Here is a 13,631-nt window from a genome sequence, read left to right on the forward strand (position 1 = left end):
ATAAAGGGATTCTACTGTACTGTGAATAGAGACCAATACATCTCACCTCCCTCAGAGAATTCTCTCACAGACTGCACTGAGAACCCTACCTGCTATCTCCCCCTGCTTTAGAAGGAAGCTGCCTCTTCTTATGAAGTCTGAGACAGTTGTACACGATTTCTAAAGTGATTTTTCTCTCACACACTATTGATATACATCTGTCTCATGTTTACAGAATACATACATCATATTTAGGTTGCTTATGGACAGCAGCTATCTCGTGTTCAGCCACACCCAGCCATACACCAGAATAACAGCACATACATCAGAATAACAGCACAAAGCGCAGAACTATGCGTTCCTCCAGGCGGCAGGAGTCAGTTTAGCAGTGCACAGCGTCCTTCCTGTGTGGGTGCTGCCAGCTCCCTCCTCTCTGGGCTCAGCCTCATGCACAAGGAAGGAGTGCTCACACCTCCTCTGTGTGTGTGCAGCCTGTGACAACAGGTTCCTTGTCAGAGGACACTGTGTCACCGATCCGTTGGCCAGCCACCCCATTCCTGCAGGTCTGAGGTCACCCTACCCTGGGCTAGACATTGCAACCTCCTGCAGCACTATTGCCCTGTGCATCCTGCAAGCCATAGGAGATCTCCAGCTTTTAAACTTCTCACTTCCTCATCTTGATTTGGAAATCACTTGCCTTCATATTGGAGTTATTGTAGACTTTTCTATTTTATTGCACCTCTGCCTTGTCAAGTTATGCTTGTGTGCATTAGTGTTGCCTCTTCTGCATTGTCACCCAATCTGTATTTGTGCTAGTTATCCTATTGTTTAGTTGTGTTACTGCATAGAAGTCTCTTGTATTGATTGTTTGCAGTGCTTGACTTATTCCCTAGGACCTTTTTCATTTTACTGTATAGGAATTTTCTTGTTAACCTGCCTCTGCTCAGTATTTTATTGCAGTTATTATTATGATTTATTGCAATTACTATGCAATTATTGGGGTAGTGATGTAGTCACCTATTGGAATTTTATTGTGCATTGTTTTCCTGTTTAAATTCCAGTTCACAACTAGATCCTCATCTGCCACCCTTATAATGTTTCTGTTGCTGTGACAAAAAAATAGCATCAGCTAATTCAATTTGGGATGAGCTGTTGCACAGTGTTGTAATTCCATTTATTGATATTGCCATTCTGATAGTTCTGAATTATTAATCATCCGTCCTTTTAATGTTTGTATTGCGGTTTAAGAGTACTGGCAGCTAGTTAATTTGGGATGATTTATTGTAATACATTTTGATTTATCCCAGTTGCTCTGCAGTGCTTTTTTTCCCTTATAGGGTTAGAGTGTTGGCAGCTAAATCATTTATAGTTTATTTTATTAGGTAGACCCTGGGACCTGTTTTTAGAGCACCTTGTTTTACTCACCTTAGTTTGTGAATAGACAGAACAGACTACTTTTGTATTGCACATAGTCACTATTTTTGGCTAGTTGTTGGTGGGTGGGTAGTGATCATGTCTGCATCGGAGTTATTCCCGCCAGCCCCGGCATTCTCAGCCACTGCTCACATTCCTTCTTTTAGGAAGTACCAGGAGATGTATGAAAGGTCGGTGAGGGAACCCAACGGTGAGTAGACTGTTCCTATAATCCTAGAGTTGTCTTGCACCTCTGTATAGTGTATCGTGCTCTGGAATCATTTGAATGCACTTGTTGCAGGGAAGGGGGTTACCTAGCTAATTGCTAAAATATTCTACAGGTGGCAAGGTGAGACCACGCCTACCTGATGTGATATCAGCTCTGCAAGGGAATGTGTTGCTCACAAATTCTGCTGAATAGGCATCTGCCACTTTTATTAGCCAGTACAGAGTCTAACAATTCCTGATGTGGACATGAGGTGATTGTGATTTTGAGGTGATTCAAATTTATATGTTCATTTTATGCAGCTTGGCAGTGGACCAACGATGATTTGATTGGTCTTATTCCAAGCTGCAAATGCAGTACAATTTATATTGTAATGATACGTTCACATCGGCACGTTGGCAGTGCAGGGAGAATCCACAGGCAAAACACTGTGCATGCAATGCGGTACTGCATAACGTGCACATTTAACAGTTCCACTGAAGCACAGTTTGCATGTTCCGTATGCTTTACTGTATAAGTTGCTCCACACACACATAATATGCAATGCGACTTTTCCCCTATGTTGCGTTGTGATGCTGCTTTTGAAGGGTATGCCAAGCCTCAGTGTGACTATAACCTCATACCCAACTCTGGCCATCCTCTCAGGCCTGGAAACCACAAAACTACAAAACGCTATCGCTAATCGCAATCGCTAGCGTTTTGTATGAGCAGTTTGTAAGCGATTCCATGAGCGTTTTAGGGAGCGATTTTTTTTTTAGAAAGTGTATTCAATTTGTCAGCGGTTGTGTAGCGATTAGTGGTTTAAAGTCAGATTGGTCCTTTCAATTATTTTTAATTTTGTTACAGTGTACATTAACTTTAAAATGCTAGCAAAATCGCTCCGTGCAAGTTTTGATGAGCGATTACGCCAGTGATTATATACTTTACATTGAAGCACAAATGCTAACAAAATGCTGCATGTCCTGCGTTTGCGATTTTGCTAATCGCAATCGCTTCTGTGGAATTTGCACCATCCATTTACATTGGCAAAGCGTTTAGGGAAATCGCTAGCGATTTATCATGCTCCCTAAACTCTCAAAAACTCGCTCTAGTGAGTTCCAGTCCTGGGGCCTGGAACCCACTATAAAACGCTATCGTTAATCGCAATCGCTAGCGTTTTGTATGAGCAGTTTGTAAGCGATTTCCTGAGCGTTTTAGGGAGCGATTTTTAACAAGTGTATCAATTTGCCAGCGGTTGTGTAGCGATTAGCGGTTTAAAGTCTGATTGGTCCTTTCAATTAATTTTAATTTTGTTACAGTGTGCAGTAACTTTTAAAACGCTAGCAAAATCGCTCCGTGCAGATTTTGATGAGCGATTACGCCAGTGATTATATACTTTACATTGAAGCACAAATGCTAACAAAATGCTGCATGTCCTGCGCTTGCGATTTTGCTAATCGCAATCGCTTCTGTGGTATTTGCACCATCCATTTACATTGGCAGAGCGTTTAGGGAAATCGCTAGCGATTTCTCACGCTCCCTAAACGCTCAAAAAATCGCTCTAGTGAGTTCCAGCCCTCAAAGCTTACCTGAAATTAAAGGGATATGGAGGCTGACATTTTATTTAATTTTAAACGATGCAGATTGCCTGTTTGTCCTGCTGATCCTCTGCCTCTAATACCTTTAGCTATACTGTAGATCCTGTACAAGCATGCAGATCAGGTGCACTAAATATGGTAGCCTCCATATCCCTCTCACTTCAGGTGTCCTTTAAACCCAACCTCCTCTCTGACCTTTGCTGATCACTACTCTGTAATAGAGATAATCAAGGTGATGCAAATTATTCCAACTTACTAGATTATGAAGAATTTTGCTGCATACATTTACAGAAAATGAGTATAAAAATGTACATTAACTTCGAATTATTTGCATCTCATTGACCTTTCCTGACACACACACACCTCATCTCTGACCTATTGCTAACCCCATCTCTCCTCTCAGACCTAATGCCTAAAACTAGGTACGTACTTCCAATTACTGTCATCTGCAAGGATCAGGACGTGGCAGTTGTGGACTTGACGCGTCACTAGACTGTGTCTGTGCTGTACAGACACGTCACTAGACTGTCAGTTGCCATGGGGGAGTCGATGTTTGCTAAGGATCGGGCAGTGGGTCTTTAGAGGTAAAAACCAGGGCTGTGCAGTCAGTACAAAAATCTTCCGACTCCAACTGCGACTCCTCAGTTTATGAAACCACTGACTCCACCGACTCCAGGTACCCAGAATGGCTCAGACTCCGACTCCTTAGTATAGTACTTACCAGGGCTGTGGATTTTGTACAAAAATCATCCGACTTCCGACTCCAGGTACCCAAAATTGCTCTGACTCCAATGCTACGTACACACATGCGACTACGATCGTTCGTTGTTAACGACGAACGATCTTTTAATTGACGAAAGAACGACCGGAGTAAAGTTAGTTCTAAAAAGTGTGTAACGATCACATCGTTAGAACGAACGTTACACCACGTAAAAGCACTTAATGCGCCTGCGCATAAAATTGTAAAGTTCCCTGGAGAAAAAGTGAAATGCGCATGTCCAGCCTGGTACAAACGATCGTTTCCAACGATGTACTACTTTTGCAAACGATCGTCGTTGGTTAAAATCCGCCGAGACAGAACTTTCTTTTGTAGCGATTTGGCTCGTTCGTCGTTAGACTTAATAGTCGGTGGTTCGTTTTTTGTAACGATCGTCGTTGGTAAAGATCGGGGAACGATCGTTACAAACGACTATAGTCGCATGTGTGTATGCACCTCAACTCCACAGCCCTGGTAAAAATTACAAGTCTGGCCCTATGCTCAGCTTGTCGAGGGCTGTCCATTGTTCTCCCTAGAATTTTTTTTCTAGCCGGGTGGCATGAAAAAGTAGCCGGGTGGGGCACAATGGGTGAATGCAGGGCTAGTGCAACTCTGCTTACAGCATAGCAGGAGTGTGAGGTGGTAAGCCAATGACAGCCAGCTGCAGGGATGAGCTCCGGATGAATTCTGAACAGGTTTCATTCGCAATTCATCCTGATAATTAGAGCACCTGGGTGGGTGAGGGAGGGTTAAACTTACCCAGCGACCGTTGTCTTTAATCTGTCCCACGGCGCGTCCCAAGCCGTGTCACGTGACTACCACTGCTTCCTGCTTCCGGGTTGAAGGAGGAAGCGCGGTAGTGACATGATGCGGCGTGGGATGGATTAAAAAAAAAAACAGCCGCTGGGTAAATTTAACCCCCCTTTCAAAAGTGCTTGGCTAAGGTTTCTCTATGGGATGGGTCACACCAGAGCCAAAATGCAAACGCGGGTCCTGCAGAATTTCTGAGACGATTCAGCCTCAATGTTAAGTACAGGAAAGTGGAAAATCGCTCTGAAAAGCACTAGAACAGAGCGATTTTCCAAGCGATTTTGTTACACTAGCAGTTGTACTGTGAAAAAAGAAAAAAAAATCGCTATGTATAAATAGAAAAAAACCTTCAAAAATCACTTCTAAGGCCTTGTTCACATTGCGTTTCGGCTCATGTGTCCATCTGCGTTGGCCTGTTTTTTAGGCACCTTTTTTTTTCTGATTCCCGGAGCTTGGGTGGGCAATCCGTTTTTGTGCTTAGCAGTTTTCTAAGCGTTTTTTTTTCCGAGCGGTTTTGTAATTCGCTCCCTGATGCAAGTCAGGAAGTGGACTATTTTTGACCTTAAAAACACGAACGCAATCACTACAGAAAGTGATTTTGTGAGCGTTTGCGTTTCGCCTATACTTTCCACTGAGGCGGAATCTCCTTAAAAATGGTGCACACACCGCTTTACTGAACAAACAGCGCACGACCCTCGATGATATGAACCTTCTCACAGACATTCATTGCACAAGCGTTTGGTGGGCTATTTTTTTTTTTTTAATCGCCCGCGTGTAAGAAACACCCAAAAATGCCTGCAGTGTGAACCAACCCTGAAAGTGCTGAGCGTTTGCGATTACGCTAGCTCTTTTAAGTGTGCACTGGCCCTGAGAGTTTGAGAGACATTTCACTGCCTGTGGAAAAGAGGCCTAAGGGCCCATTTCCACCAGCGTAAAGGATGTGAGGCGATCGCTGCATTGTCTCGCATCCCTCCGCAGTTACTGCTGCACAACCAGATGCGGCGTCATGCGACTTCCAGTCGGCGGACAACCGCAGCATGTTATCCATAATTTTCCCCGCGTTTCGTCGTGTCGGATCACGTAGGTAAATTTGCGTCAATGGAAACTACTCCATTGATGTGAATTTTCCTTGTGATACTGAGCGGGTTCTGCATAGCAACGCGTGTAGTGGAAACGGGCCCTTAGGGCTGTGGATAAAATTAACATTTTACATGGAAGCTGGCATTGCCCTCCTCCACATTTTTCAGGTTGCTTTGAGAAAATGTCATGGCTGGCTGAGCTTTGTGTGAGATTGACGATTTCCCACATAAGTAATCCTCTGGCAGTAACTGCGCTGCTCACACTTCTAGATATGGTACATCCCTAACCTTACAAAACTTTATAATTCTTTCACATAGGACTCTGCAGGAAAAAACGCACACTGGTTAAACGTTCATTAAGGGCTCATTCACACTAGAGGTGCTTTGTGGGTTTTTTTTTTTTTTTAAGCGCTGGCAATTTTTCAAAATCGACCTGAGAGCGCTTGTGCAATGATTTTCTAAGAGACAGTTTACATCTGAGCGGTTCGTTTCCGATCCGCTCAGCAAAGCGTTGCCTGGACTATTGTTGAGGCGATTTTTGCCTCAATGGTAGGTATAGGAAAAATGCAAAAACGCTCACAAAATTGCTTTATGCAGCAAATGCATGAGCGTTTTTAAGAATAAATACATTGTATTTATTTTTTTCCGGATCAAATAGTTCACTTCCTGACTTGCATCAGGGAGTGAATTTAAAAAATGTCCTAGAAAACGCTTTTCACAAAACCACAACGCCCACCCAAGTGCCGGGAATGGAAAAAAAAATTGTGTTAAAGCCTAACGCGAGCGGAGCGCAATGTGAAGAAGGTCTAAGGGCTTCTTCACACTATCAGCGTTTGCCGTTTTTGTTTTTTTTTCTTAAGCGCTAACCCACTAGAAAGCACTATTGCTAATCGCAGTCGCTATCGTTTTTAATGAGAATTTTGTAAACTATTTCATGAGCGGTTTCTGGCGATTTTGGTAGCGATTTTAAAGAAGTGTAAGCGTTTTGCCACGCAGTACTGTTTTGCATGCGCAGTACTGTCACGCCAGCCGCCGTGATAATATTTGCAGTTTAAACACCACTCAGCATTCTAAATGATTTTACAGATCAGGTCAGTGAAGTTTTTACCTGTCCTCTGAAGAGAAAAAGAAAATAAAATGACTGAGGGCTGGTGCACACCAAAAACCGCAAGCAGATCCGCAAAACGCTAGCAGATTTTTAAACGCTTTTTTTTATTTTTATGAGGCGTTTTGCTAGCGTTTTGCGGATTGCTGCTGCGGTTTTCAGTATAGTAGATTTCATATATTGTTACAGTAAAGCTGTTACTGAACAGCTTCTGTAACAAAAACGCCTGCAAAACCGCTCTGAACAGGCGTTTTTCAGAGCGGTTTGCGTTTTTCCTATACTTAACATTGAGGCAAAAACGCATCCGAAATCCAAAAAATGCCTCACCCAGGCATTTTTCGTTTCTGCAAAACGCCTCCCGCTCTGGTGTGCACCACCCCATTGAGATACATTGACCAAGCAGATCCGCAGCCGCAAGCGGATCTGAAAACGCCCAAAAAGCCGCTCGGTGTGCACCAGCCCTGACAGTTGAGATAACAAGCTTCAGAAGACAGAGCTTTCTGTGACTTTGAAAGTCGTGGAGCTCAGTGGCTCTTTTGCACAGATAACTGGAGTTTCTTCCTGTACTGGAAACAATATTAGACTCATATATCTGCTCCTAATGTTTTATTTCTTAGCTGTACTACACATACAAATCATGATATCATATATTTTTTTCCACTTCAATGTCTCTTTAAAGAGAGCCCGAGATGGGCTCATGAAATAAAAAAAAATAAAAAATAAAAAAATGTTGGCTACCTGATCTGGGAGGCTGAGCGGATCAGGTAGCCGCAAAAACTGCCGCTCCTGTGGGCTGCAATGGCCCACTTTCACTTTCATGACCTCTGGGTTACGATGCTGCAAGGAGAGACTTTGTGTCTCTCATCCAGCGTGCAGGGAGGCAGGGGAACGGCAGGGGGCGGGGCCAGGGAAAGAGAGAGCTGCCCAATGACAGCTCTGGAAACCCTGCAGGAATGTCCCTGGTGGGGGTTTTAAACGGGGAATCCCTCTCCCCTATGTTTACCTCCGAGAGGGGGCTACAGCGCGGTGGTGGGGGGGGCAGAGAGCGGCGGTGTGGGAACACAGAGGCATGTCATGAAGCAGAGAACATGCCTCTGTGTCCTATCTGTCCCCCATGGAACTGCCTTGGGTTCTCTTTAAACCTTGTACACACTCTCTATGAAAGTTGCCCTTATCGATTGTTGGGACGATATTTTTTTGGGGGGGGCTAAGTGCTGTACAGACACAAGAAGAGTAGAGTGTACATAGACTAGGCATGTGTCATCAATATGTAAATACAGTTCCCAACTCTTGCTGTGCTAGAGAATGGAGCAGTCACATGACCACTCATTGAGGAACCTCTAAAATCTAAGTTCTATAAGTTATTGCTTTGTTATTAAAGGGGAACTGAAGAGAGAGGTATATGGAGGCTGTCATGTTTATTTCCTTTTAATCAATACCAGTTGCCTGGCAGCCCTGCTGGTCTATTTCTCTGCAGTAGTATCTGATTAAAACCAGAAACAAGCATGCAGCTAGTCTTGTCAGATCAGACTTATAAGTCTGAACCACTGAAACACCTGATCTGCTGCATGCTTGTTCAGGGGCTATGGCTAATAGTATTAGAGGCAGAGGATCAGCAGGGCTGCCAGGCAACTGGTATTGATTAAAAGGAAATAAACATGACAGCCTCCATATACCTCTCTCTTCAGTTCCCCTTTAAAGTGGGCCTGAACTCAGAACTTCCTCTCTAAAAGGTCAAGTAACCGCATAATAACCTTTAAAGAAAAACATTGAATTCTTATTGCTGATACAAAACCTGCAATAAATCTGCATCATGTCTACTTTCTTCCATGGAAGCAGACAAAGGCTTAAAACCCTGTGCTTACAGATTAGCTGCTCTGCCTAGGCAGCCAGCTGACAGATCAAATTGTATGTTGTGATTAGTCACAGATGAGTGGGAATTAGACAGGCTAAGCTCTCTAAATACATACAGGGTGCATTTATCTTGGTTTTCCTTTTGTCCTGTGCAAGAGATTAGGTCCACTTTAACACCGCCATATAAATGCATGAAAGTGGGAGCGATGCTGTATTTGTACTATTTAATCAGGCTTGGGAGGGGAAATGGGTGAATTTTCATATTTATGCCCAGGCTGAAAAATAATTTATTTTGATCATTTGTCATTTTCCATGGATAAAAGCTCCCCCCCCCCCCCCCCTCCTCTTGTAGCCAATTAAATTCAAGGCAGTTTTTTACAAGGAGAACAAGACTGGTGTATAGTCTGCAGATGCTGTATATGTATACAAGCTGCAGTAATCCATTTCCATTACTGTTCAGCGTTGGGTCAGACGTCACAGTCATCTATCCATCCATTCATTACTGGTTTCTGGACTAGATGGGCTCCAATCTGTCAGGAGAATAAATGGCTTCACACTCATCTAATGCTGTCCTTGAGTCAATCATACATCTTCTGGGAGCTGAGATATGACAGACCATCCATGTTACAGAAATCTGTGTAGTCAGTGTGACAAGTCCTGGGATCAGCCCAGTCTACACAATCCGTCAGAGCCGGTTCAAGCTACAGTGGAGACCTACGGCAAAAATAACCTGGGGGCCCCCTGCACCCTCCCTTAGCATATTCACTCCCTAGGGCACCTGAGACGGCTTCCATGCCCCCCACATGTCCTCCTTCAACTTTGTGTCCCCCAGGGCCCCTGTACTGATTGTCAGAATAGCAACTCGCCAATCCCGGCGTGCTGTTCCATCCATGCTCCCTGACTTCATCCCTGCTGGCTGCCTCTTCTCTGCAACTCTGTGCTGGTTACACGTAATGACTGGTCATGGAGAAGAGGCAGCCAGCAGGGATGAAGACGGGTATAAGTGAGTTACTATTCTGAAAAATGAGTGCAGGGGCCATAGGGGACCCATGTCAGGGAGAGACCTGGATGAACTCAGGGGGGCCCTGGGGCGATTGCCCCCTTTGCCTCTATGGTAACGCTGGCCCTCCAATCAGTATACAGTATAGATTAGCAGTGTGCATTATTTGTAATGAAATGACCAGTATGCAATTAGCAGCAGTTCAAGTGTAAAAATGTCATAGATACTATAGGGGTGGACATAATCGGGTACAAATCTTAAAGGGAACCTGAAGTGAGAAGTGTATGGAGGTTGCCCTATTTATTTTCTTTCGGGTCGCATTCACAGTGGGACGTTGGAAAGCTATGTTATTAAAGAGGAACTCCAGTGAAAATAATGTAATAAAAAAAGTGTTTCATTTTTACAATAATTATGTATAAATGATTTAGTCAGTGTTTGCTCATTTTAGAATCTTTCCTCTCCCTGATTTACATTCAGACATGTATCACATAGTGACATTTTTACTGCTGGTGAGATCAGTGGAAGGAGATGCTGCTTGCTTTTTTGGCAGTTGTAAACAGCTGTTATTTCCCATATTGCAACAAGGCGACCACAGTGTGATGTCAGTACCTCAGTGCTGTGAGGCGCTGACATCACACTGTGGGAGGGGTTTCACCACAAAATCAGCCATACAGACCCCCCTGATGATCCGTTTGAGAAAAGGAAAAGATTTCTCATGGGAAAGGGGGTATCCGCTACTGATTGGGGTGAAGTTCAATTCTTGGTTACGGTTTCTCTTATAACACAGCTTACCGCACTGCAATGATAAGCCTATTGGTGGCCATACATGGTACAATTTTTCATTTTTTTCGACTAGATAATTTAGTTCGATTATTCCATTAGATCGAATATAAAGATTTTTCCAGCATGTCCGATCAGATTTTTCTAGAAAAAAACGGGATAATCGTTCAAATTTCTTGATCGAAAAAAAAAAAAATTTTCAACTTTCATTCGATTCGATCATTTAGATCGAATAAACGGGAAAATCGAACGTTTTTATTGTATCATGTATGGGCACCATATGGGACGTTCACAGCGCGATGTTAGCGTCGCATTGTAACGCGTAGAGTTATGGTAACTCACTGCTGCAGTGCGTTACCTCAAAACGCAGACGTTACCTAGTACAGGACAACATACTTTTCATTGCCTGTATGCTTTGCTATATCTACTGTATGCGACGGTAATGCAGCGTTAATGTGCATTACCACCCTTTTTTGTGTTGCGTTGTAATGCTGCATTGTGACTTGAACGTCGCTTTACTATGCATCGTCCCAATGAGGCCTCAAACAATTATTTATTTAGTATTTATATAGCGCTGACCTCTTCTGCAGAGCTGTACAGAGTATATTGTCTTGTCTCTTAACTGTCCCTCAGAGGGGCTCACAATCTAATCCCTACCACAGTCCCATGTCTATGTATGTATCATGTAGTGTATGCATCATAGTCTAGGGCCAATTTTTTAGGGGGAAGCCAATTAACATTTCTGTATGTTTTTTGGGTGTGGGATGAAACCACACACTTGGAGAACATACAAACTCCTTCCAAATAGTGCCCTGGCTGGGGTACTGACCGGGCACCCAGGGCTGCAAGGCGAGAACACTAACCACTACGCCACCCTGCTGCCCAATAGCCAAGCCTGATCGGGTCCCCTCTATTAGTATGGCTAGCTTACCTCTAGTTCAGGCTTGTGTTTTTGTTTTGTAATACCACTGTCTGCAGCTGGTTGGGGCATTCATAAAGGTGCCTGCCAAGTTTGTCTAATGATCCGGCATGCAGGATCTTTGAGCTACAACCGGGTTCCATTGTTTTTCCTCCTTACCCCTCCCAGACGTCGCTTGTTGTGCCATCATCTCTCCTGAAGGTGTCGCTTAGCTGTTGCCTAGCAATGCATCTGTACAGGGGCCCTGCTGTGTCAACACAGGATCACAAGCCATCCTGGTGGGTAACACAGCTCTTAAATTGTGTATGTGCACCTACAGCATTATCTTAATCAGTTTACTACTGTTTATATAGCTACCACCAGACTGCGGTGCTCGCGAGTCCCGTGCCGCTGAGGTTTCCCGTAGGTTGTGTGCCGCTGGGGTGCCCGTGAGTCCCACACCGCTGTGGTGCTGGTGAGCCCCGTGCCACTGTGGAGCCTGTGAGTTCTGCGGTGTTGGGATGCCCACGACGAGTCTGCCAAGGCTGCTGTGCCTGTCAGTCCCTTGAGGCTGCTGTGCCTGTCAGCTTTAGGTAGAAAACAAAGTAATGTTTTTGTAACGGACAGTTATGAGTAGGAGAAAGTAGAATTAGAGGCACAGAGCTCAGGCAGTAGAATAGTCAGCCTCAATGGAGTGTTTTATGCCTGACAGGAGCTGGGGACTGTAAAAATAATGCAGATAAGTACCAGGACAGAAAGCAGTGCTATTAGATCAGTGTTATAGTGGAGAGTCAGACTGTAGTAAAGGCATTTTTGTTTCTGGTATTTATAATTGCGTATTTATACAGCACAGACACTTTCCATGACACACTACAAGTCATACAGTTATAAGACTCATCAGTGCTGCACACATCTCTTTGTAAGCTAATGGCATTAGGCAGGGATCACACGTTCGTCTGCGTAAAATGGGCGTGGTTTTCCACAGATAATTCTTTGCAGTTCTGGCAGCTAACACTGGGCAATAGGAATCGCGCATGGTGTGTGAAAGAGGGCAACAGAGATGGTATTTTTTTCACTGCCGTGGAAAAACACAAATTACATTACTACAAATCTCCATAAGGAAGCATTCTCTGTGTTTTTGCATTGCAGAAAAACTTGTGCAAATCTGGCAAGTGTGATCCCTGTCTTCACTTTGCAGCCAACTCTAGACCTTCAAAAGTTGATATAAAACCCTCATTCACTTTAACAAGCAAGAAGGATTCAGGAGAAGGATATATACAGAGTTCTCCCTTAAGACAGATTCTAGAGAACATAATTCTAATAATTCTAGTGAACCTCTTGCTTTGTAGAGAAGCAAGTTCAGTTAGTTTTATCTACTCAACTGTGCAGAGTGCCTGGGACGAGCAGAATAAACAGTGTCGTACTTTCACAGTCTGGAAGCAAAACACTGATTTCAGGAAAAACTGGAAGCTTGGAAGTTCTGATTCTGCCCAGTGTATGGCCTGTTAATCACTTAATAATGGAAGCCTATAGAAAGCTCCCAATGTGATTGACCTCCATAATACACCCATGGCACCATGTGCGTCCGCCACACATTTGGCAAATTGGGGCATACACCCCCCAGCTACCAGCTGCCTAGTGACAGCAGCAGCCCAGCTTCAGAGCTCCAATGAGCCGGGGGAACCTGTCACTACCTAAACTGGGGGGCTCCTGTCACTACCTATACGATGAATAGTTTGTGAACAATCGTTCGGAAAATTGTATCTTTAGTGATCACCTTGGGAGCCCTTTCCCACGGAGGCGGTGCCCCACCGCAGCCTAATTCTAATCTATGGGGGAGTTCACACTCCCCAAATTGTGGTACGCTGTGCTGGAAGTGCCTTATCTAACGCGACCGCATACCTACGTTCGGCTCCTGTGGCAATCTGCGTCGTCATGTAAGTCTATGGCAATTTGCACACTTTTAAATAGCCCGCCGCAATTATCTGCATCACACAGAAATACGATTCTGTGCATGTCATTGATTACCAAACAGGAAGTGAGCGTCACTTCCTGCTTGGCCGGATGCCAGACGGGGAATACCTTTCGGTAACACATATGAAGAGTAGAAGAGAACCGGTGTAATGTCTAATTGCGCTGCCCGGAAACTCCCT

General features: G+C 44.1%; 1 protein-coding gene across 2 annotated transcripts in view; it reads left to right on the forward strand.

The window, feature by feature from the left end:
* Positions 1-430: 430 nt before the first annotated feature.
* The window catches only part of ACSS2 (acyl-CoA synthetase short chain family member 2), an 87,336-nt gene continuing 74,135 nt past the window's right edge, over positions 431-13,631 (forward strand). For both annotated transcript variants that reach the window (XM_068263749.1, XM_068263750.1), the window contains exon 1: positions 431-1,603. In XM_068263749.1, the coding sequence (XP_068119850.1) occupies positions 1,492-1,603 (112 nt within the window). In that variant the 5' untranslated portion in view covers positions 431-1,491. The remainder of the gene's footprint in view (positions 1,604-13,631) is intronic.

This window comes from Hyperolius riggenbachi, chromosome 12 (assembly GCF_040937935.1).
Source record: "Hyperolius riggenbachi isolate aHypRig1 chromosome 12, aHypRig1.pri, whole genome shotgun sequence".
NCBI classification, from domain to species: Eukaryota; Metazoa; Chordata; class Amphibia; order Anura; family Hyperoliidae; genus Hyperolius; species Hyperolius riggenbachi.